This window comes from Callorhinus ursinus, unplaced genomic scaffold, assembly GCF_003265705.2.
Source record: "Callorhinus ursinus isolate GAN/ISIS: 27379988/994484 unplaced genomic scaffold, GSC_fseal_2.0 scaffold3, whole genome shotgun sequence".
Taxonomy (NCBI): domain Eukaryota; kingdom Metazoa; phylum Chordata; class Mammalia; order Carnivora; family Otariidae; genus Callorhinus; species Callorhinus ursinus.
The window spans coordinates 50,215,137-50,239,212 of record NW_027397065.1 but is presented as its reverse complement, the minus strand read 5'-3'; the positions used below and the strand labels follow the sequence as shown (position 1 = coordinate 50,239,212).

The 24,076-nt window shown below is 50.8% G+C and overlaps 1 protein-coding gene across 6 annotated transcripts; it reads right to left on the bottom strand.

Moving 5' to 3' along the window:
• Positions 1-521: 521 nt before the first annotated feature.
• Positions 522-23,864, bottom strand: SPARC (secreted protein acidic and cysteine rich). Of its 6 annotated transcripts, none has more exons than XM_073890716.1 (11): positions 23,761-23,864; positions 23,462-23,512; positions 13,485-13,554; positions 11,924-11,989; positions 11,237-11,324; positions 9,624-9,745; positions 7,508-7,628; positions 5,508-5,641; positions 4,669-4,817; positions 2,192-2,340; positions 522-1,728 (listed from the first exon to the last, which is right to left on the bottom strand). In XM_073890716.1, exons 3-11 carry the CDS (start codon positions 13,539-13,541, stop codon positions 1,700-1,702), a joined length of 915 nt encoding a protein of 304 aa, XP_073746817.1. In that variant the 5' UTR covers positions 13,542-13,554; positions 23,462-23,512; positions 23,761-23,864; the 3' UTR covers positions 522-1,699. The 6 variants fall into 6 exon arrangements, with proteins under 6 accessions (XP_073746817.1, XP_073746824.1, XP_073746826.1 ...); XM_073890723.1 differs by having other exon boundaries at positions 11,924-11,986; XM_073890725.1 differs by having other exon boundaries at positions 11,924-11,986; positions 23,734-23,801.
• Positions 23,865-24,076: the final 212 nt, after the last annotated feature.

The following is a 24,076-nucleotide window of genomic DNA, read 5'->3' as shown; positions in this document are numbered from 1 at the left end:
GGTATGAGGGGGTGGAAAAGAGAATGGATGGATGGTGGAAGGAGATAGTTGCTTAGCCTGGTGCTTATAATGAAGTTCAGTAATGAGAAAAGTTCAGCACACAGTTCATAAAATAAGTAAGCTTGGGGCACCTGGGTGGCGCAGTCGGTTAAGCATCCAACTTTTGGTTTCGGCTCAGGTCGTGATCTCAGGGTCATGAGATCAAGCCCCGTGTCGGGCTCCGTGCTCAGGGGGGAGTCTGCTTGAGATTCTCTCTCTCCCTCTCCCTCTGCCCATCCCCCTGCTCTTTCTCTCTCAATAAATAAATAAAAAAGTAATCAAAACTTGTGCTTATAGGAACCATACATTCCCTGTGTATAAATACACCCCCCGTGTATAAAGACACCCGTGTGTGCACCAAAGCAGTGTGTTTGCAAAGGTTTGCAGCTGTACAGTTTTGTGTAGATGCGTCCATCCTTGTGTCTGCATGTCAGGGTAATGAGGTGTCTAAGACTGAGACACATGCAAAATCACTCAGGAAGGCAGTTTCTAAGTCGTTACTTTTTATTTTGAAAGATTTGTCAAACTCCCCACATCGGGGTAAGAGTTTGCACAATTAATAAGGAGCAGCTTTTTCATGAAATGCTTGGAGGTGAACGAGTTCTCAGCCTGTGAGATCCGACCATCCCATTGACTTTGAAGTTTCTCTTGATTAATAGAAGAGAAAAAGGTGGGGAGGGGGAGAAAAGGAGGAACATGCTAGAAACCGAGGGAAAGACCTCTTGGGACAGCTACCCAAATGCGAAAAAACAAAACAAAACAAAACAAAACCAATTCACCAACTCCACTTTTTCTACTTTACAATTTTCTACACCTCAACTCTTGACCTTGGCCTTCCCGGTCGAAACCGCCTCCCAGTCCTGCGTTCCCCAAAGACAGCTAGGAGGGGAGAAGCCCTGTAGGGTATGGTGATCCACCCTCCGGGGCCTGGTGGATTCCAGAGTGCTGATGGTCCACCCCGGCTCCCAAAAGTTTGGACAAACAGCCTAACATGAAAAGAAAGGGCACTGAAAGATGAAGGGGTGGGGAATGGGGAGGAACTGGGCTTACGGGAGTGTTCATATGTTTTCCTAACACAGGCTCAGGGCCTTTCTCTGGGTGACAGCCTTGTTATCTGCGGTTCCAGCTGGTGGGGTCTGCAGGGCTTTCTCCCACTAGTCCCCTAGTCCCAGAAACATCTTTGCCAGCATCACGTGCCTGTTACTTCCCTTTGCCCACCTTCAGGCCACGTGGGGATGACCCCCTGGCAACCAACACCTTGAAATAAAATGAACACAAAGACTAACTTGGTGAGTATTAACTTCAAACTGAGAAATGAAGAGAAAATCTGAAGATGCAGGATGTGTGGAAGGCAGACTTGAGCAGATCAAAGTTCCCACCCATACGCCACTAGGACACGGGGCAGCACAGCAAATGGCGAGAGAAAAATGGGACCGTTAGTGGGTGAGCAAGAGGCGTCAGCAGCCGTGTTACAACTAAGAATGTCACGACTTGGGTTACAATTTCCATTTTTAGCACCGTTAATGTATTCATTTAAATCTATATTAGCACCTTGTCCCCAGGCAGAACAACAAACCATCCAAACATTTTAAACATTGGGGGAAACAGGAAGGGCAAGATCAAAGAGGGAGGATCCGGTACTGCGGAAGGAGGCGTGGATTTAGATCACCAGATCCTTGTCAATATCCTCTGCAAAGCAAGACAAGAAAACAGGATTAGAAATGAGCCCTGTCTGGAGGAAGATGCGCTTCCCCCGGAGTCGGTGGGTCCCACCCATCCCCGGGCCAAGGGTCAGAGGACCAGCCCAAGGTCACCCAGGAAGTTGGGGACTGAGGACTTGGTCTCCCTGCCCCCGGCCTGTTCCTGTCACTTACACATGCTGCCAAGTTACACTTCCTGTCCCCTCTCTAGGTGCCTGCCAGCTCCCAAAATAGCACTAGGCACAGACTGAGCGCTATGCTTGAGGAAGGGAAAGAGAAAGCGGACGGACAAGACTGCCTGAGACAGCAAGGCCCGCCCAGACAGGGAGGGCACAAAAAGGAGTTACGAGGCCCAGAGAGCAGAACCGGGCAGAGAGGATGGACACACAGATGACAGAGAAAACAGAGGGGAGTTGGGGGGAGGATGGTGGCCCCTTTGCTCAGACACTCACGCTCCTTGATGCCGAAGCACCCGGCCCACTCGTCCAGGGCAATGTACTTGTCGTGGTCCAGGTCACAGGTCTCAAAGAAGCGGGTAGTGCAGTGCTCCATGGGGATGAGTGGCGCACGCAGTGGGGCCAGCTCCGTGTGGGACAGGTACCTGCAGGCGAGAGAGGGAGGGCCTAAGGACACTCCACGAGAGACAGGAGAGACAGCGAGCCTGCCCCACAGGGCAGAAGGAAGGGACGTGAAAGCAGAACAGGAAGCCAGGATCCCGGTCTACCCACTTGCTGTACCACGGACCTGCTGTGGGACCTAGAGCAGGCGCTGCCCACTCTGAGCCTCTGTTTCCCCTCCATCAAAGAGGGGAGAGTTGACCATAATGTCTAAGAGCCCTTCCTGTTCTGAGATCCCATGGATTCACAACAAAGGTCTCTTGGTGCATTTAACTGCTTCCTAATCGGCTGAGAATTGGGGCATAGAAACTTAAATAGCAAATAGAAAATATTCTGCCATTGGTAGCTCAAAATCTGCCATAAAACAACAATGCATGTTTCTGGTGGACACACATTTATGTAGCTACAAATGCACAGAAAAAGAGTCTAAGGGTACCTGGGTGGCTCAGTCGGTTAAGCATCTGACTCTTGATTTCAGCTCAGGTCATGATCTCAGGGTTGTGAGATCGAGCCCCACATCGGGCTCCGTGCTGGGCATGGAACCTGTTTAAGATTCTCTCTCTCCCTCCGCCCGACCCCACTCTCTCTCTTTAAAAAAAAAAAAAAAAAAAAGCCTCTAAAAAGAGATACATCAAAATAATAACAGTGCTGCCTTCTGGGGAGAAGTGGGAAAGGACTGGGATTGGCAGGAGGGTCAAAAGAACCGAAACCTTCATAGAGCTTGAATTTTTGTATATCGTAATGTGCGAGAGGGAGGCCTTCTCATTTCTCTCCCACTGTCCCCCACTCCTGCTCCTCCAGCCAGCCTTGACTCCAGAGCACATGTATGAATTTTTTCCTTATTTCCCAGCGCCCTCAAATAGTTGTCCTGAAAACACTCTTCCCCAAGGGGCTGCACTGCAATTCCAATTTTCTCTCTAATCCCCAGACCCCCTCGCCCCACCCAACTCATGGAAGTAATCACACAATGTTTGAACCACAAGGAATACTCCCTCCCCTTACATAGTATATCGGTGGGAAAAACTGAGGTCCCAAGGGGGCAGGGACTCAGGCAAGGTCACCATGCAGCTCTGGGATAAGAAGAGGGGGCGGATGGATCTCCTGGCCTAGGCTGGAGCACTTTCCCAGATGCACAGTCCCCGTAGCCCCAGTGGGAAGCCTCTCTCCTGGTCCTTTCATCCTGGTGGAATCCAGTTGCTCAGCCTGAGCTCCAGATGTCCCCCTGACTTTTTCCTTCCCCCTACACAGTGAGTGACTCAGTTGGATCCCAGCCACGGAATGAGCCTGGGAGAGAAGCTGCAGGGAGTTTCCCAGAGCTCAGGAGACCCCAGCCCCAGGGGGGTTGCCGACAGGGTGGACTGGCTCCAGGCACACAGCCTGGATGGAGAACGAGGGGTGAGCCTCCAGAGAGGAGCATCCCTGTACAGAGTGTGCTCCCCCAGACACATAAACAGGGTGGCCCGCCTTTCTATGCTCCTCCAAGAACACACAGCAAGAAGAGACCAGAAAGCTGCAGTGAGGGTCGTGACAACCCCCGCGTGGCCTCCCATGCAGCAAGCCACCACCTGCGCCTTCTGGGGGCCTTTTCACTTTTCCTTCCATTGTGAGCAGCAGATCATCAGCCACATTGTGAGTGTCCCAGGGGCAGGGACCGTGCCAGCCCTGATTACTGTTAAATCCCCTGCCCTAGAATAGCGCTGAGCACATAATAGATGCTCAGTAAGTGTTCGTTTGCTGACAGCCGCCTGCCTGCTCGGCCATGGAGTTGCACGGCGCTTCAGGACTCATTTGGACAAGAGGCAAGAACAATGAAACCAAGGACTTGCAATGAGGATGGGATTGGCTGTGTGGATTTTTTAAGAACTCCCCGGGCCCATTTGCCTGGTTGGGGCGGGGTCTCCGGGCTTGCTGAATGAAGGACTGAGAGGGTGCAGGCTGCCCCCCCCCCACCTCCGCCGTACCGCGCCATGGAGTCTGCACTCCTTCCTAGCTCACTCTCCCTCAACTCATGGATACCCAAGGCCAGCACGCCCAGGGGTCAGGAGGATTTTCAGTTCCCGCTGACGTCTGCTTCTTCTGGCGTGCAAATGTACTGTGGCTTTCTTCCCCTCGGGTGTGAATCTTTTCTCCTCTGCCCGGTCCTTCCCACCTTGGCCCCCACACAGACTGTGGGCTCCGGGGCTGGGGGCGGCAGAGGCTGCTCGAGGTTTTCGGCCAGACCCAGCGTGCCTACCTGTCCTGACCTGTGACGCCGTCTACTCCAGCGCCAAGCCAGAGCAGCCCCCTGTGATCCTGCCTCCCGGAAGCCTTACCCATCAATGGGGTGCTGGTCCAGTTGGCCAAACTGCCAGTGCACGGGGAAGATGTACATGTTGTAATTCTTCTCGAAGTCCCGGGCCAGCAGCTCCACGGGGTGGTCTCCGGCCTCCAGCCTCTTCTCGTTCTCATGGATCTTCTTCACCTGTGGGAGCAGATGCCGTGTGACGAAGGGTCCAGGGGAGATGGTTCAGGCCAGTCAGGGCCCCTCCACAGCAGACAGTAGGCCAGAGCCAGAAGAGACCAGCCACGGCCAAGGTTCAAAGTGAGGGAAGGAAGTGGCAGACATGGGTACCAGCCTCTCGTCCACAAGAGTGGAGGCCTGGGGTGATCTCAAAGCATTCTATCTCCACAGAGCGGCTGCATCAAACTCACCTGGAGAGTTGGTTAAAATGCAGCTTCCTGGGCCTGGTTTCACAGAGACACTGATTCTATAGGGCCCTGGGCAGGGCTCAGGAATCTGCACCTTATCAGTACTCCAAGTGCTCGATAGATCCAGTAAAGTCTAAGATCCACAGACTCAGAAGGAAAAAGGAATAGGGCAGTCTGTGTCCATTTTGTTTGACACTGGGCTAAACAAAGTGAGCAGGTATCTTCATTACAGGACTTCTCAGAGTCTTTAAGGGGCGAATGCATACTCTTGGCCTCCAAAGGCGGTGAGAAGTCTGGGTCTAGCACCTAGGATAAGGGCACTCGTCAGAGCAGGGGAGTAGGCTTACCCTTGGGGGCCTAGTTCTAGGAATGGGACTGTGGACCTCAGCCAGCCCGGGGCCAGGAGCCATCTCGCTCAGGGCCAGGCAGGGACCCTGGAACAGGCTGGAAAGAGTGCACTTACTCGCAGCTTCTGCTTCTCGGTCAGAAGGTTGTTGTCTTCGTCCCTTTCATACAGAGTGACCAGGACGTTCTTGAGCCAGTCCCGCATGCGCAAGGGGAATTCAGTCAGCTCGGAGTCCAGGCAGGGGGGGATGTCTAGGGTCCAAAACAGAAGAGTTGTCAGTACAGACCCGGACTCTCCATGCCTGAGGGCCAACATACTGGCCAGACCACACTTCCCACCCCAGGGCCTCCTCCGACAGCTGTTTCAGTCAGAGGCCTTGGCACAGTGGAGTGGCTTGGCCTTTCTGGGCCAGTTTCTTCACACCACAGTGAGCACAGGAGATTCTGTGGAGGGAAGAATGCTCTGCAAATGGAGACACAAAGACACGTCTGCTCTTCCCTTGGCCTGATCTGACTTGCTGAGGTGACTCCTGCATCTCTCTGCATGATGGGGCCTGAAAGCAGAGGCCCAGGTCCCACGCCGGGGATGCCAACCATTGGGAGGGGTTCGAGGCTGTGAGGCTGAGGAATAACATCTACCCACAGGCCCAGCCTAGCTGTTGTGGGCAGGTCAGGACTGCTTACCCACCAGAACATTCTTCGTGATAATGATTCCATCCTAATCTTTAGAACTTAGAAACCCAGAATGTCAGAAAAAGTCCACTCTCTTTTTGGACTTATTAAAGGTCAGCATGGGGAGAAGGGGCTTGTTCAAGGCCACATTATCGGAGCTCATCCACCATCCAGGGTATGTGCTTGTCCTGGGGCTTAGAGGCCTGTCCTTCCCTCATCCTAAGTCCAGGGAAATTCCCCTCTGTGGTTAGGACCACTACCTTCTCCACCACCAGCAGGGGAGCGGAAGGGAGCGTCTGTGGGGGATGCACTAGGAGTTGGAGCAAGGGAGCAATATGCCCCAGAGGACAGCGAGAGCCACTTGGTAAAGGTCCCCTTGGCACATTCCTCAGTCTCACTGCCTAAAGACTCCTGTCAACCTTCCTCCCCCAGCCTCCTCATTTCACACCCGGGGCCCCATAACTGGGAGAGTGGGGCTGACCACAAGAGAACCTGGTTTTCTCCTCCACCGTTCTGCACTCTGCACACCCGAGGCAGGTGAGTGGCTCTCCCCAGTGCCATCTGGTGCCAGAGCGTACCAGACACACAACATGGGTGTTATCTTGGAGGAGGACTGGATGTGGCCTTGGGTGTTTCAAATGATAAGGAGACGGCCAACGCTGAAGGAGGCACCTGGGCCAGTGGCATCGGCCCCTGGCATCACTAACAAAAAGCTAGACAGTATCCTGACTTCCCTTCCCGCAAACACCTGACTCCCAGGTTTCTAGAAGAGGGTGGTTAATCATATGTCTTAAGTGGACAGATAGGGATGTGATGGAGTGATCAGGCCAAGGATGCGATAACACTGAGTAACAGGGCCGAACGGGGACTGGCAGGCATGCCCCCTATCTTAAAGCATTCAAATTCAAATATTGTAAAAATAAACTTTATAGGCCCAGGACTGCCTGGTTGGCAGTCAGAAGAGCATGTGACTCTCAATCTCAGGGTCTTGATTTCGAGTCCCCATGTTGGGTGTAGAGATTACTTAAATAAATTAATTTAATTAATTAATTAGTAAATTAATTAAAAACAAAAACCACTTTATAGGTGGTTTTTTTTTTTGCATTGTAAAATGTCGAAGCAGTAAAGATTTGGGTTAGCCCTATAGAAGAACATCCTCATCATTAAAGAAAAAGAATGAGCTGTCTTGGATGCTAGTGAGAGGCCCCAAAAATCCTCCCTGATCTTGTGCTTCCACAACCACTCAGTCCTTCCTGGGAGGTGTCCTGAATGCAGAGTTGAGAGGAAGCTCCTCATAGACAGTCCTCTCATTTTGTAAACGGCAGCCCTCTAAGAGGCTCAGAGAGGGGAAGAGACTTGCCCGATGTCACAAAGCACGGGACGGCAGAGCAGCTCAGTGCTCTCTCTGTGAGCTGGGAGGCTGGCAGTGCCCAAGGACAGACTCACATTTGCAAGGCCCAATGTAGTCCAGGTGGAGCTTGTGGCCCTTCTTGGTGCCCTCCAGGGTGCACTTGGTGGCAAAGAAGTGGCAGGAAGAGTCGAAGGTCTTGTTGTCATTGCTGCATACCTGTTGGCAAAGCATAGAGCACCTCGCCTTCATTCCCAAGGCCCGTCGCTGGTACCACCGTCTTTGCCCATTTCAGAGATGGGGACACAAAGGGCCAACAAGGAATGTGATTGGCCCAAGATCACACAGGGAGTTAGTGGTGGGGCTGCAAGAAGAACCCACTCTTGGGGCTCCCAGGCCAATGTTCAGCCCCTGCTGAGAGCTTCTGTTGGTCTCTCAGCAGAGGTACGACTGAGTAAGGCTGAGATAGGGGAGAAGAAACCTAGCATCTCTGGAAAGGATGAATTAAAGATGGGGATGGCAAAAAAGCACAGCGTACAGGGGAAAGTTAACACAGCAAGCCCGGGATTGTTATGCTTAGAAAGGCCTGCTTGTGATGTTGGCCCTTGGCTGGCATCCGGGAACTTGGCCGGTTAACAAGTCCCTGCACCACTCTAAAACTTTCCACAGATGATAAGGATGCCTCACTGTGCCTAGATCGCGTGTACAAACAACACGGTTTATGCTGAATGTCTGCTTTCCTTCTGGGAGTCTGGAATTTGGGTACGTGCTAGGCAGCACTCAATGAAAACTTTGAGTGCTAAGTCGCTAATGCGCTTACTTGAGCAGAAACATTGCTCACATGTGGCTGCATCTCCATAGCTGGGGAAAGAGTGCTTTTTGTGAGACCCCTCATGCAGGTGGAGAAAGTAAGCAAGCCTGTACCTGGATTCTTCCAGACTCTCCCTATGTCTTGTTCCATTATTATTTAGCTGTGTATCTTTAACATGTTACCGTAATAAGTCTTCGCTGTGAGTACAACCCTACATTGAGTCCTATGAGTCCTCCTAATGAATCTCTGTACATGCGGGTGGCCAAGCAGAGGTGCCTGAACAAGGACAGTGGCAGCAAGTATCTGTGTTAGGAGGCAGGGAGCCTTATGTCGCACCTCCTGCACATACTTACTTAGAATTGCGTATGTATCACTGCAGAGGGAGAGTTGATGGGAACTGGTGACCAGTGGGATGGGGGTAGAGGGATAAGGAGGGAAGAGTTAACAATGATGCTAAAGTTTGGAACCCAGAGAAGTTGTACTGGGGAGAGACTAAAGATGGAGAACCCAGATAGGAGGTTGTGGGGACAATGCTAATACCAGATTTTCTGTCCTGAGCTAGGTCATCACCAGCACATCGGTGGTCATGAGTGGGCACTCAATAAGTAATTGCACAGATGGATGGATGGATGGATGGTTGGATGAAGAATGGATGGGTTTGAAAGATTTTTTTCTAAATAGCATATATTGGGGGGCGCCTGGGTGGCTCAGTGGGTTAAGTGTCTGCCTTCAACTCAGGTCATGATCCCGGGGTCCTGGGATCGAGCCCCACATCGGGCTCCCCACTCAGTGAGGAGTCTGCTTCTCCCTCTGTCGCCCCCCCCACTCATGCTCTCTCTCTCTCTCTCTCTCTCTCTCTCTCAAGTAAATAAAATCTTAAAAAAAAAAATAACTAAATAGCATATATTGGGTACTAAGTACTAAGTACTACCTAACAAAACCCCACAACAGTCCTAAGAAAAAAGGCTATTTCTACCCGCAGAGATGAGAAAGCTGAGACTTGGAAAGGCTCTGCGCTCGGCTAAGATCTCACAGATAACAAGGGCGGAGATGGGCTTCGAAATCAACTTCAGTCTGAGCCCCAAACCCATGGTTTTGGACCTGATACTTTGCTAGGCTGCTCCCAAGCCGAGAAAGCCCCTATCTCAGTGTCTGATGTTCTTAGTGTATTCCTTTCTGGATCTGGTGTGGAGCTGGGAACCTGCCGGTGCTGAATAAATTCTTGCTGGTTGCTGGAGGGACCCAGTGACGGGCAGAGCCTTACCTCCACTTTCCTGCCGTGACTGTCTAGCGAGGGGACTTTTGAGACTGGAGCTGCCCCATAGAGCCACCGAGCCACCAGTGTTGTGGGCAGCTACTCCCCATGTTTACAAGGGCCCAAGCCCCCAGCCCCCTGCCCTTACCTTCTCAAACTCGCCAATGGGGGCAGGGCAGCTGGTAGGGTCCTGGCACACGCACATGGGAGTGTTGTTCTCATCCAGTTCACACACTTTGCCATGTTTGCAGTGGTGGTTCTGGCAAGGGTCTGGTGGAGAACAAGGGCATGTAGTTAGCACCACCGGGTCCACCCCAACCCACCCAGATGGATCCTTGGGCAGAACTCCTCGCTCTGGGCAGCCCCGAGTCCTCCTGTCTCTTCTGCTGAGCCCAGGAGTTGGCACTTAAGGGAGAAATTGGCTCAGTCTGGGGATTAGAGATTCAGTGTGAGGTCAGGGTCAGGCACATTTTGGGGAGCTGCAGGCTTAATCTGGGACCCAGAAGCACTGGATACCATATAACTCCCTTGAGGACTGAAGCAATCACTGTGTTTTCAGCTCTCTGTTCCTCAGTGATAGTGAGGCATTTTTGGATCATAAAATCAACTTTCAAAAATAAATAAATAAAATAATAAAATAAAATAAAATAAACTTTCTAGAATGACTTGGAATATCGGCTGTTGTCAGGGAGCCAGGGAGCTGTGAGGCCAAGCAAAACAGACTTGAGTGGCTGTAAAGGAAAAGGGAGAAGTGCCCTGAGGCCCACGCCGAACAATAGAGCCCAGCTGTGTCTGGTAAACACCGGATGAGGGTGGGCCTGGAGAAGGGAAGGAACGGACTCAGTAGATGCCCCTCCGCTCCAACAAAAACTCTATGCCCTCGGGATGACAGCTCAATCTGGCCGTTTCCTCCTGATGCATGATGTGGGGTATTTGAGTCATTCTTTATTGGATGCCTGCCCTGCCAGGCACTGGGCCAAGTGCTCTTGTGCCTCATCTCATAACCCTCCAGCCATGGGGTGAGGGTCTACCGTCGGCATCAGTCCTGTGTTAGAGATGAGGAAGCTGGGCTCAGAGGAGCTAAGTAGGCTGTCGGAGGGCGCTCTCAGCAGGAGTCAATGAGTTTAGAGGCAAACCTAGGTGCCTTTGCCTCCCAAGTCCATGCTGTTAACCCCTTGGGTATGATGTTTCTCCACTGTGTGGGATGGAGATGCCAGCACGGTGGGCTGGAGGTGGAGGCCCTAGGACATTTCTCTCTTTCTGGCACCTGCTCCAAGCATAGCATTATATGAGCTCTATCAGGTTCCCAGGCCTTATTTCCTGTGCAGATCAAATAAGCTAATGTGTGTGGAAACTCCTGGAGTCCCTTCAGGTCTGCACCCACTTGGGGCATGGGCTGAGACAGAGGTCGTCTAGGAGTGCAGTGACCACATGGGACCTGTGACCTCTGTGGGAACGTGAAACCCAACTTTGGCATCAGGGCAAATAGCTGTGAGGGGAGAAGGCCATTTCCAGCTTGGGAACATCCCTTCCTGACACTCAGAGCACAGACAGCCTGGCTATACATAGATCATGCCCAGATTCCAGAGAAGATTTCCAACTTTCAAGTCAACACTGTTTCTCTTCCACAGCCCACCCTGCAAGGAGGAGCCCACCCTGAATTTCCTTAGGAAGGAACCTCACGTAGGCTGTCCCCATGCCCCAGGCTCAAATGGCAGAGGGCAAAGACTGGATATGACAAGACACGAGAAAGGGACCTACTTTCAGCCACCACCTCCTCTTCAGTTTCCTCAGCACCTTCATCAAATTCTCCTACTTCCACCTGCACGGGGTTGGCTCCCACAGGTCCCTGGGGTGGAGGGAGAAGGGTGAGTCAAATGGCTCCTACCCTCAGGGGTAAACCCTGGAGGGGACTTGCCTGGAGCTTCAGGTCCCACAGGAGGAGAGACAAGCTGGAAAGGTGTGTCAGGCCCAGGGTACAGGGAGCACAAATGCCAGGGTCCAGAATTTAGATGGACTTATACAGGCCCACCGAGATGCCTCAGAGGGCACCAGGGGTGTTGGGACAGGAGGGGTACCAAGCCCACCACCCCCACCAGCCATACCACAGCAGGTTCCCCTTTATGTTTAACGTATGGGGAGACTGTGGGTGACCACCTAAGAAAAATTGTCCTGCAGCCTAAAAATAAAAAATTTCAAAATCATAGTTCCCAACTCTAAGGTGCCATGGAAGGTTTGGGAAGCATTCAGGAATGTGTCAGGATTGGGGGACATACAGGACTCAAATCTATGATTTTATGAATGGAACAGAAGAGAAAGCAAAATGCCAAAATGCTGTGTGTGCCCATGGGAAGGGGCAAATGCCCCGTTCCAGGGTCGAGACCCCACAGCACCCATCGGGTTTCTCCAGGGAATGAATGTGGAGTTCTGGGCTCCCCACCAACCTACCTCTGCCACCTCAGCCACGGTTTCCTCTACCACCTCTGTCTCATCAGGCAGGGCTTCCTGTTGCTGCTGGAAAGAGAAAATGGAGTTCAGAGAGGTCAAGGCCAAGGCCAGCTTGAAGTGCCTCCAGCCAGGGGAGCTAGGAGAGCAGCTCCCTAGAGATCCCCAAGGCTGTGCCTCAGGGACTGCCATGGGTGGGGTGATGAGGGCAAAAGATAAGCCAAACACAAGGGTCCTATGGAACTCTGGAGCACCCCCCCTTTCTATATTTTATATCTGGGGCATCTATCGAAGATTTAGCTTAGAAAAGCATTTCCATTGCTTTGAACTCCTATGAATCTGAAAACCACTGAAGCAGACGAACTCCTTTCAGTTTAGAGTGGGAAAACAGAGACCGATGGGGCAGGAACATCATGCATGTTAACAGATGTCATTATCTTTCCCACAAGTATGATATTATTATTGTGCTTTTGTGATTCCTTCTTGCCATGTCAACTTGGGAGTAAGAAGAAGCAAGATAACATGCAACTTCGAGGTACCTGGCTGGCTGGGGCTGCTTCTAAAAGTAATGCTAACCTTGCCCAATCTTTTGGCAGAATCTACCTGCCAGAGTCTACCATCACTCACACCTCCTAGTGGAGAGAGGATGAGGGAATCAGGGGTTGAGAGAAACGGTCGGTCGGCCGCATGCTGCTTCCTCCCTCTTCCAGTAATGGCTTCCGGTTTGGCTTTGGATGACCACTGCTGGCCCCCTGCATGCAAGTCTTGGAGGGACTCTCTGTCCGTTAGGGTGCTCCACACTCCCCTGGCCAAGAAGCTGGGCCAGGACCCAAGCCCAACCAGATCAGTTCTCCTTGAATTGTTTTTCAATCTTCTTGGCAAGTTTTCTCAAGATGTGAAACTGCTGGAGCAGATCTATTCAGATGGCTGCATCTCCAAGACGGTCTGTTTGTTCTTACCTCCCAGATCCTGAACCTGCGCTTTTCCAGTCCTCCTCAATACCTTTGATTTTATAATTTGCCCGTCTCCTTTCTCCCACTAATTTGGCCAGATTGGAGCCTACTGCTTGCAACCAAATAGTCCTCACTGATTTGGAAACTAACCAGCCCTCTCTGTTCACTTTCTCCTTACATGGAAATCTTTCTTCCCCAGACTCTCCATCCAGTGGTCCTCATCTCAATTTTTCTCCGTGCTTATTAGTGTAAGAAACAATCTTTTTAAAAAATAGGCCTTCGGCTCAGGTCATGATCCTGGGGTCCCAGGATCGAGTCCCGCATTGGCTCCCTGCTCAGCAGGGAGTCTGCTTCTCCCTCTGACCCTCCCCCCTCTCATGTGCTCTCTCTCTCATTCTCACTCTCTCAAATAAATAAATAAATAAAATCTTAAAAAAAAAAAACTAGGCCACACGCTGTTGTTACCTTTCCTTAAAAAAAAAAAAAAAAACAGGTAAAATAATGAGATAGGGACATCCCCGACCCCTCCAAGCATCCAAGGCGGGCAGATTGGATGCCACTGAGCTGGTGGTGGGAGGAAGACGAAGCAGATATGCTCTTTAGGTACTTACAGGGGCTGCCAAGGCCTTCCCGGCCAGGCAGAGGAGAAAGAAGATCCAGGCCCTCATGGTGCTGGGAACCCTGTGGGGGGACACAGATTGAGAGTTGAGTGAGCGGGGGGCTTCCTGATGGAGAGCTCCTTCTGACACGGAATTCCTGTGACATGCGAGGTAATTTTAGATGGTGCATGTTAAGTTATAGTGAAAGATGAGAGAGAAATGTGCTTCTCCTCAATTCTCTTCCAATCCCGACTATATGAAGAAAAAGCCTCAGTCTGGTGCTAAGATGTCTTTAGTGCCTTTCTAGCACTCATCTATCTCCTTGTAACAGAGAGCAGGCCTCTGGCTCAGAGCCTCCACAGGAAACTATATCCAGCTGGAATTTAGCAAAGTTGTTTTGTCTTCTTTGTGTTTATTTTTATAGTTTCCTTCCATTTACGACAAAAGACAAAGATTTCTCCATATATGGTAAAGATATAAAGTCTCTTTTGTCAGTACACTTATTGAAGTTTCTAAATAGTGGTCGACCAAAGGTGGTTGGCTAACTAGTCAAGCCGGGGCAATACTGAGGCAGATCATCTTCAAGGACCCTTAAATCCCTGACGTTCTAGGATTCTTTTGTTTGTTTTCTTATCCCCTTAACCCTCCTCCTCTTCCTGTTCCTCCTCCTTCCTACCCCGTCTGAAAGGAGGAGGGGGGCAGTTAATAGCCTGTCAATTTGAGACAATGAGATCTACCTTCTCAAACAAAGAACAACAGTCTCAGAGTGTGACCAATGGAAACTTGAAGGTAGCCACATTTTTCTCTGCTCTGCCCAGAAGGGGCAGCGCTTCTCTGGAGGGAAACTATCCAAATACTTGGCATGTGTTCATGTTTTCTCCTCTTTCCCCTTCACCGCTAAAGGATGTTAGCTGAGATCTAGAACATTCTCCTGCCCTGGTCACTGGTGAGACCTCACTCTCCAGATGCTGAGCTCTTCACTCCAAAAATCTCATGACTGCAAGGGATTTGGGAGCAGAATCTTCTCTGATGGTTCATTGCCAAAATGCCATCTCTCACAGAGGAACTGTAGTGGGGACATGTTATTTCATGTTCTCACTAGATGGACTTCTATTTCCAAATGGCTTTAGAAAGCTCTCCCTTGTATGGATCTAAATTTGCCTCCCTCAAACTTCTGGTCTACTCTGTTCCTCCTCCTGTGGCTGCACAAAACAAGAGTGCTCCCTCAGGCCCTGAGCAGCTTTTAGTCAAGGTGACCAGTGACCATGTCTTCCCTCTTTTGCCCCCACAAACTTCTATATTGGGCTCATCATCCCTAGTTCTTGCCAAGACTTTTCAACTGACAAGCACCTTGGAGATTCCCTGGCACCGTGGGAAAAAAAACAACAACAAAACACTTGGCTTGGAATTAAATGCCAGGGGTCCTTGATCTGCCTCAAAACTATCTGGATGTATTGGTTAAATCGCTTGTCCTCTCTAGACCTTGTCCCCCCTTCCATTATTGTGAGGGCTAGACTAGGTAAGCTTTGAGGTTGGAGACTGGGTTCTTGAAATGCCCTTAAAACGTTGCAGGCATATGCTGATGTTGGCATGTGTCATCAGCTGTGGTATAACCCTTCTTCACTTGTAGTATTTGAACAATAGAAATAGGCAGAGGAAGAGCAGACTTCATACTGACCCTTTGTTGTATTAAAATAGACACAAAACCTCACCTCCTATTTCATGGCATATGTTTGAAATCAAACTAACAGAAATTTAGAGGAATCAGCCTGGGGGCCTGGCATTGCGTCACCCTGGCTCCAGCTCCCAGAGGAGTCCAATCTTCCAGTCTTCCCTTTCCAGGCAGCTGTAGAATGTTCCTGCCCCACACAGTTGTATGCTTGTTCCCTCCCAGGCCTAGAGGTGGAAAAATCTCCCTGCTTGCTTTCCCATTTGGAAGACACAAGCAAGACAACCCTGGCCTATGATTTTGTGAATGGAACAGAAGAGAAAGCATCGATGGAGGACTTATCTGAGACTGTTTCAAGTCAAAGGGGCAGAGTGAGACTGGTAGCTAGAAACACAAAAAGGTGTCGTCTGAGCTCGAGTGACAGAAGTCATGTCATGGACTTGACTAGTCCATGCTAGGACTGGAAATGTAATAAGCTTCCGGTTAAAGAGCCAGGAAGACCAACATCTCCGGAGTCCGTGTCCTTCATCTGAGCGGAGCAACCACGCTCCCCTCTCTGACCGTGCTCCCCCTCTCTGACCAGCTCTGGTCAGCTTTTTTGTCTGCCTCCCCACCCTCTTCCTGCACATTCTTTCCCAGGAGCATGCTCACCCTTCCTGCCGTTGGTTTTGCAGCGAGAACTGAAAAATAATTCTAAATCTTGTAGTGCTCATAGTGTCTAAAGGCCTCACATACATGCTGTCCCCTGGGAAGCTCGGACACACTGGCAGACAAGGCACGGGAGGGCCCTTAGTCCCACTTTCCCGATGAGCCTGTGGTTGAGAGCAGGAAATTGTGCAACATTCAGGCCTCTTGCAAGTCAAACTGCCTTGACAAACTCCCTTCTCGTGCGTGGAGTGGGGCTGGGCCTAACAGGGACTATGTTCCATCCCGTGCGGGGGTGGAGGAAAAAGGCAGAAAAACGGTGACAGTGTTAAGAAAATGACCCCAAATCTTAGAGAAAGAGTTATTTTCCAAATCTGGGGTTCTGCCCACTGCCCAGTGCTCCATCACCAGTCCCAGAACCCTTTCTCTCCAGATGATGGGATGAGAGGAAAGGGGAACAGCTGCACAGCCATACTTCCTACACATGCATAGGACCCCTCCCTGAGGCTCTCTGAAACAGGTCTGGCAGCCATCCTGCACAGCTCATGGGGGGCAACAGCAACCCCAGGGAGGTCACGACACAGAGCCAAACCCCAGCATTCAGAACACATCCTTTGCCATCAAACCTAAATCTGGTATGCCCAGTGAAAATCTCAACAGCTTTGTAGAAATGACTAGTATTAAATGAAAACTCCTTCCTTTGTATCTCTTTAGTTTGTGACGATGCCTACGTCTATCCTTTCCAAAGTGTTTTGACAATCAGGCATCCCACTGGAGGCTCAAGGCGTGTCTTGCGGTCCCATAGTGCAGCTGAGAAGACTGAGGCCCAGAGAGGGGAGGAAACCTTCCAAGAGCCCCAGGGAGTGAGCGGCAGGGCTGAACGAGGCCCCGGGCAGCCCGGTCACCGCGGGCCAGCTCTTCGTCTCACACGGTTTCTCTTGGCAGCTGATCCCTCCCAGGTGCTCACCTGAATGGAGCCCAGTTGGGCTGTGAACTGGCCCGAGGTGCGGGGAAAGGAGGCTGGGCCAGGGCAGGAACACGGGGTGTGTTTCCCTTGGCTTGGTGGTCATCAAAGGCAGACACTGCTCACCCCCACCCCACCGCCACCTCCTCCCCCTGTTCCGTACATCAAGTCCCTTCCTTTTGCCTTTATTTGCTCTGGAGACGGCTGAAAACCCGTCCTTGGCTGCCAGCAGGACCCGAAGCCGAGGTCACTTCTCTCTCTTTAGAAAGACTCTGGGGATGGAAAAGTACAGCCAGCCCCCCAGTTCATCTCCCTCAAAATATAAAGGGCCTCCTTCGGGCTCTCCCTGGACACTGAAAAGTCCCTGAATGTCACAACTGGGGGAAATCTCAGACTCATGGAATTTTATAGATTTTGAGTCTTGGAATCATGGGCTCTTAAGAACGGGAAGAACAGAATCTGAGTTGTAATCATCAAATCTGATTTGAGTAGAGAGGTTTACGGAGCAGTGCAGTCTCATAGAACCCTTTGGAGATGATGAATTTATTCTATATCTGCATCGTCCAGTATGGTAGCTACTGGCCACATGTGGTTGCCGAACACTTGAAATATTGCTAGTGTAAATGAACTGAATTTTTAATTAGATTTCATTTTAATTAATTTAAATTTAAGTAGCCACATGTGGCTAGTGGCTACCACATCAGAGTGGTTATAAAGGTAACCAGTGGTCAGGCAGAGTGGTTATGCAATGTAGCAGAAAGGCAAGCACATGGGCTCCGGAGATGGAATGTCCAGGTTCAAATCCTCGCTCTGCCACTTAGCAACTTGTGTGACCTTCAGAAAGTGACTCTCCCACTCTGGGCCTCAATTCATTTCTCCATCTGTAAAATGGAAATAATACACCTACAAGGCTCTTGGGTGATTTATATGAGAGAATACAAGAAGTAAGCAGTGTTGTTTGGAAGAGCATCTTAAAATCTGCGGATCCCAGAATCTCCATCCCCCTCAAGAATCCAGGGCAAGAATCCCAGCTCTTTGTCTGTGGCCCAGGGAGAAAGGGTGTTGGGGTGGAACAAAGGAGACATTGCTCCTCTTGGTCAAGGGGACGCCAGCCCAGCCTCCAGAGAACACAGTGACGAAGGCTGGGCCCCAGGCTGGCCTCTTAGTTAGGCTGCTGACGCACACCAAGCATCTCTCTCCCACTGTTTGGCTTGGAAACAAGGGTTCCAAAAACACACGTTCCTGGTAAACAAGCCCAAAAAGAGAAAAACAAGTCTGGAGGCTAATAAAGGAACCCCCTCTGTGAGCCAGGCCCGCCAGGGAGCTGGGACTTGGAAGGAGGTCCGAGCCAGGCCAGAGAGGCGCCACCACAGCCGGTTCGGCCACACTTGGACTCGCCGGGGAGCAAGCACAGCCCCTCGGAGGTGGTCTCGTGACATGGACGTCGGGAGTCCTGGGATGCAGTCTTGGCAACGCAGCTCCCAGCTCACTGTGCAAACTTAGGGAAGGTTCCTCTCCTCCCCGGACCACACCTGGCCCTGCTCATCTGCACAATGAGGAGGTTGTTTCAGATCAGTGGTGGTCAAAATTATGTAAGCCCTCTCTGTCAATGAGGTCTTCTGCGGAGTCCAATATCTGAAGCAGCTAAAAGCCTTTCGCATTTGTTGAAACATGAGTTCATTACAATCTGTTCAATGAATCAGCTTGAAATTAAAAACAAAAAACAAAAAACAAAAGCAGGTACAAGGGGAGTTGAGATGGGGGCTGAAAGTCCTCCACACTCAGACACCGCTGAGACGCCTTGGAGCATCTCTGGGGTCTCCTATGAACACACTTTGAAAATCCTGGGGCAAGGTGGTCCCTGAGGTTTCTTTCAGCCCTGACTTTCTAAGTCGGCTCAGGCAGAAGCCTTTCAGAGTATCATCCCTCCCAGCCTGTCCCTTGAGTCTGAAAAATTTTAATATTTCTTGCTGGAAGGGAAGAAGCTAATGGGTGCTCAAGCCTCGAAGTGAAGAGGTTCTGGGGCAACTCCAAAGCAGCCCTGGAGTTCGAGACTAGAATCAGCCTAACTGAGGTTCCACAAAGGCATCTAAGATGCCACGTTTCGCTCTTTCATGGTGGTTAGGAGAGGCCCAGGGTGGAGCTTCGGGCTTTCCTCCTTGGCTCCCTCTATGGGCCACTGCAGCATGGGGGTGACCACAAAAGGAGGGGCCGAGAAAGAACATCAGAATCCAGGTTGTCACATACCAAAGATAGCAAATACATGGTGAAAATGTCTCCACCTGCTCCTGCAGTGCATGTGGCAGACATTACTAATCGATCACATGACCCTTCCCCCTAAAGTGCAGGGTGGCATCTGAATCCTGAACACAGTTCTTCTGGCAGCCGCTACCAACGACTGGTGTTGTCAAGCCACGTGAAACCTCTTTGCCACGCTTCTGATTTTGAGGAATTGAGGCTCAGAGAGGGAAAATAACTCACTCAAGTGTCACACAGCAGGCTGGTAGCGACACTAAACTTCCAGATGTTCAGAAACATCCAGATGTTCACCTTGTTTTGCTCTGTTTCTTTTTTCATCTGATCAGTCTGGGATCCTAACGCCATGACTAACATAAGATGACCCAGAGGGATCCCCAGATGAGATAGGTTAATATCAAGTTTCTGAAAGAACCTAGTTCTGGACAGAGTTGGTGTCTCTATCCATATTGTTTTCTCTATAGACACCAAGCTCTATGTCTTGAGAGTGACGGTAGAGCTAATTTCCTGTCTAAGACATCTCTTCCTCCTGGATAAGAGGAGACTGCTTTTCTAAATAATTCTGCCAAGTCACTGCTTGCTGGCTCTGGCTTTGCCCAGCCCAGCCATCCCTGAGTTCAGGGTTGGGGTCAGGATCCAGGCTCTGTGCTGTAGAGAAAAGGCAGTAGCTTCATTAATCCCCAGGTTTGGCTGAAAGGCTCAGCTCCAGCCCTCTCTTTCCTCCTTTAAAGACGGGTGAAGTGAGGAGTGGGGGGAAGCAGCCACCTATTAGCCACATCATGCTGCCCTCATGGCAAAGGCCACACTGGCCAGCAAAGAGAGAGAAATACTGCTGTCACTGATCATCCATAGGGCTTGTTGCCTACAGAAGGAGGTGTACGGGCATGAAACCAAAGTGACCAGATGAAAACCAACAAAAAAAGAAAAAAAAAAGTGAACATTTGGACATGTCTGAACGTCTGGAAGTTAGGCACAGGCATCAGTTGGCTGTGTGACCTTCGGTGATTATCCTCCCTCTCTGATCCTCCGTTTCTCTACCTGTAAAGCACAACCAGTGATTTGGTCCTGGATGTGTACAACGTGTCTACCTCCTTGTTGTAACCTGTAGTTACGTCTGGCTGGGTGCATTCGCATGTGGCTACAAACGGCAGTCTCGTCTGCACCACCTGACAGTGTGTCTATCAAGGGGACCTCTGGCCTCGAGGACCTCTACGTGAAGCTGTGTGGGTGTCTTCAAGCGTCCACCTGGCGCAGCATGTCTGTTGGGGCCCAGGTAGGTCAGCGCCAGGGTTTGTGTGTGCATCGAGTTGTATACCTGGAACTTGTCTGCGAGTCAACGAATGGCTCCGGGGGGCGGGGGGGGGGGGGGTGTGAGGGCGTGACCCTCTGGATTGGCGCACGTGTGGAGGCATTTATTTTGAGCTGTGCCAGTGGGTGCCTGTTGGTAAAATTAATGTTTACAGTCTACTCCTTGTGGGTTTGTGTCCGTCTCTGTTGATCTCTGCACATCTGGCTACCTATCTAAATAACCTCAAAAGCCAAATAGTCTCCCATTTACCTCACATCCTGAGTTCTTGCCTTTTCTCCACCATCCTTTCCTATTTATAGCTTATTTTCAGCAAGGAAAGCTGCTCTTGTAAATAGTAAACCCCAGCCGTGCTATTGGTTGACAAGTCTCTATAGAGGATAAAGATTTTAGCAGGACTGTTACACAACCCAAGATCCCTTAGCCCCCTCCTCTCTTGTTTCCTTTCCAACTAGGGGCACAGGGTTAAAAACGTAGGCCAGCTATTTCTTCTCATGAAAGCAATCTCTGGATTTTAGGTTCACAGGACTTCAGACCTGGAAGGGCCCCTGGAGACCATCTAGATTCCCCATTTAACGGATTAGGAAAAGGAGGCCCAGAGAGGGAAAAGGTCTTACCCGATGTCACTCAGCGCAAGTTATGACTCGCCTCTACCATCGCCTTGGCCAATGCTCTTTTCACACTGGAGGCTACAACACTCTTGGGAAATACGAAGGTGCCCAAATCAAAATGGATTTAAACATTTATTTTGTTTAAATGTGCCTATTAGCACTTTTAATAAAGAGAAGTTATATACAAACCCTAAGATGACAGAGCTGCCAAACAAAAAAGATGGAAATGATTTCACCAAGTCTTTGGATGCCATGTTTATTCGTTCTAAAAACCCACCGCTTGGGGCGACTGGGGGGGGCCACAGTGTACCAAGTGCTTCCTGTGTATCATCCCATTTCTTCCACACCATACTGCCTCGAGGTGACCATTGTTATTGCTCTTTAACCAAGGAATAAACTGGGGCTCAGAACAGAGAATCTATTAGTTCAAGGTCAAATGGCACCTCCCAAACAGCAGTGCAACTAAAACTCAGGTCTTCAAACACCAGCTCAGGGAGGCTCATCACAGGCCCACAGCTGCCCTGTGATCCTGGGAGATCAGCAGGGCAGGACCTAGAGTTTGCTGTCCTGATATTTGGGGATTGAGTGGGGTGGGGGACGTTCAGACTGAGCCTGATGTTCTGAGTGTTTCAGTGTCCCCTCCCAGCCAGCAGGCAGAGACCCTGAAAAAAAGGTTACCGTGGCAACTCACATTCCTCCCAGAATGAGTCATGGCAAAGAAGAGCCTTTCTGTGGGTGGGACTTGGAGAAAGTTTCAAAAGTTGATTCCTTCTCCAGGCACCCCTTCCCCCCTCTCCCCTCCCCCCTCCCCCCTCCCTTTGCTTTGGGCTTTGTCGATGTGGCAGCTGAGCACTGTGAGTTAACCCTCTCTTCCCCCAACCACTCCCTTTCAAAATTGTTTATCCTCCGGCAAATATACATCTGCTCCCAGTCCCACACTCCATCTCTCACATCATCATGCCCTCTGGCTCTTTGGGAAGTAGTACATCCATTTGAGTATATCTTAAGACTAAGGGCTGTGAATACCTCTTGTTCTCGTTCTCTCTCTCTCTCTCTCACACACACACACACCACCACTACTACTACTATACATAAAAATTTAAGTGGCTTGCAGATGTCTTAAAGCCCATTCATAAGCCAGTCTGTGGATTCTGGTTTAAAAGACTTTCCCTTGAAATTTTCAGATGACGTCAGGCTCCGCCAAGACCATCAAGTCCAACCTTCTTACTTTACAGATAAGGAAACTAAGTCCAAAGGACCTACTTACCTAAGACAGCACATAGAATGTGTGCTTAAGTCTGCCAACCTACTTCTTACTTGCTTCTCACTCTCCCATCAGCACTTGGAGAAGATAGAAATTTAACCCTAGAGAATCGCTAGTAAGAACATTCTCTCTGTGTTCTGCGTAGAATGCTGTCCTTTCTGGAGGAAAATGTGTGCCTTTCTGTTCTCTCTTGGGCAGACATTACCTTCCTTGAAGATATGCCTCATCTCAGTGCCCCCTTTTCCCTTGGTGTCCCTCAGACCCCAGGAAGTCCACTCACCAACCGGCCAATGGAGCCAAGGAAGGTAAAGACAGGAAAAATTGTGTCCAAAGAGGACTTAACATCCTAAAAGGCTAGACCACCATTTCCGTGTAGAGTTTGGGCTTTCTAAACAAGGGGGTGTGAGGAGGTTGCCCTGGGAGTCTCTCTGGCCTGCCTTCCCCCCTTCTCCCCTTCCTGGAACATCCTCCACCACACCCAGCCTCCCAGAGGACCCAGAGGCTTGGTTGGACGATATCAAATGTCTGGGGTCTTCAGATCCACGTACACTAAGGGCTACTGCCAGTGAGTTCCTGTGCTCACACCCCCGCAGCCCAGGATGAGAACAATGCCTAACCCAGGAGTCTGACGGTGCTATTTCAGAGTACGTGTGTTGGAGGGGGAGGGGTCAGTGGGGGAGAATTCCTGGGAAAGAGACGCCTTCCCAGAGGTGCTGATTCAGTAGAGACCCTCCATTTGCCTTCCAGAGATGAATTTATCATTCATGCAAAGTTCCTTTTGGAAAACAGAACCCCTGACCGAAAAAAAGTCCAGGAAGAGTCTTCTCCTGGAATGGGGAGCAGGACAGACCGTGGCTGCCAGCCAGCCCCGTGCAGCTGTGAGCAGATCATATTCCTAGGAAAGCAGGCTGCCACATTTGCGAAGGGAGCACAGCGGAAAAGCCGGCAGCCTCTGAAACCAGAGAGGCAGGCACAGAGAAACACACACACACACAGAGAGAGAAAACACTCCCCCAAAGACACAGTGAGATTATTTTCTGCAAACCTAAAAGGGAGACCAAGTTACACCACCTGAAAAGCAACAGGCAGTGAGTCCGTGGCTCCTGCCCTTAGCGGGAGGAGCGCTGATGGAGCCCGAAGGAGATGCGCACCCGTCCCTGACCCAGAGACCTCCCCAGCACAGCTCCTCTTTCTGTACACACACTGCAGAAGTGAACTAGGGGGTCGGGGTGGAGCAACCAGAAGAGGGAAAGGCCAGGCAGGGGCATGCGTACCTCAGTGGCAGACGGGTGGCTGGCGGAGTGCGCTCCAGGCAGTGTGAAGATCTGCGGGAATGTGGAGGGTTTAGAGCCGGGCAACAGGAAACCACTCGGAGCTCTGGGCTGGGTCTGTCTCCCCTCCACCCCTCGGGCCCTCCTCCTCCTCCTCTGTCTCCTCCTTCTCCCCCTCCCCCATCTCCCCACTGCCGAAGCCAGCTAGGTCTTGCATTTCTCTCCTCCTCTCCTTGTGGTGGGCTGTCCTGACCAGACTCCCCAACCCTGCCTGCCTCGTAGGTTCTGGGGCTGCTCCCTACACAGACTCGCGGAGCACCAGGTCTGGAAGGGTCCACAGGAATCATCCGGAACCACCTCCTCCTTGTTCAGACGGGAACTGAGGCTTGGAAGGGGCAAGCGATTACCCAAAGGCCCCCAGGGGCAGAGCCGGGCCCAAGTGTCCTGACTCCCTGACCAGTGATCTTTACAAGATGAGGCAATGTGGAGGAGGGCATTGCCATTTCGAGGGGACCATATCTGTGACAAAGGCAAAGCCAAGCCTCGCCTCTGTACGGACAGAAGCCGCCTCTGGTGGCATCATCGCTGATGAGGGCGGATATGATCTGAAAATAACAA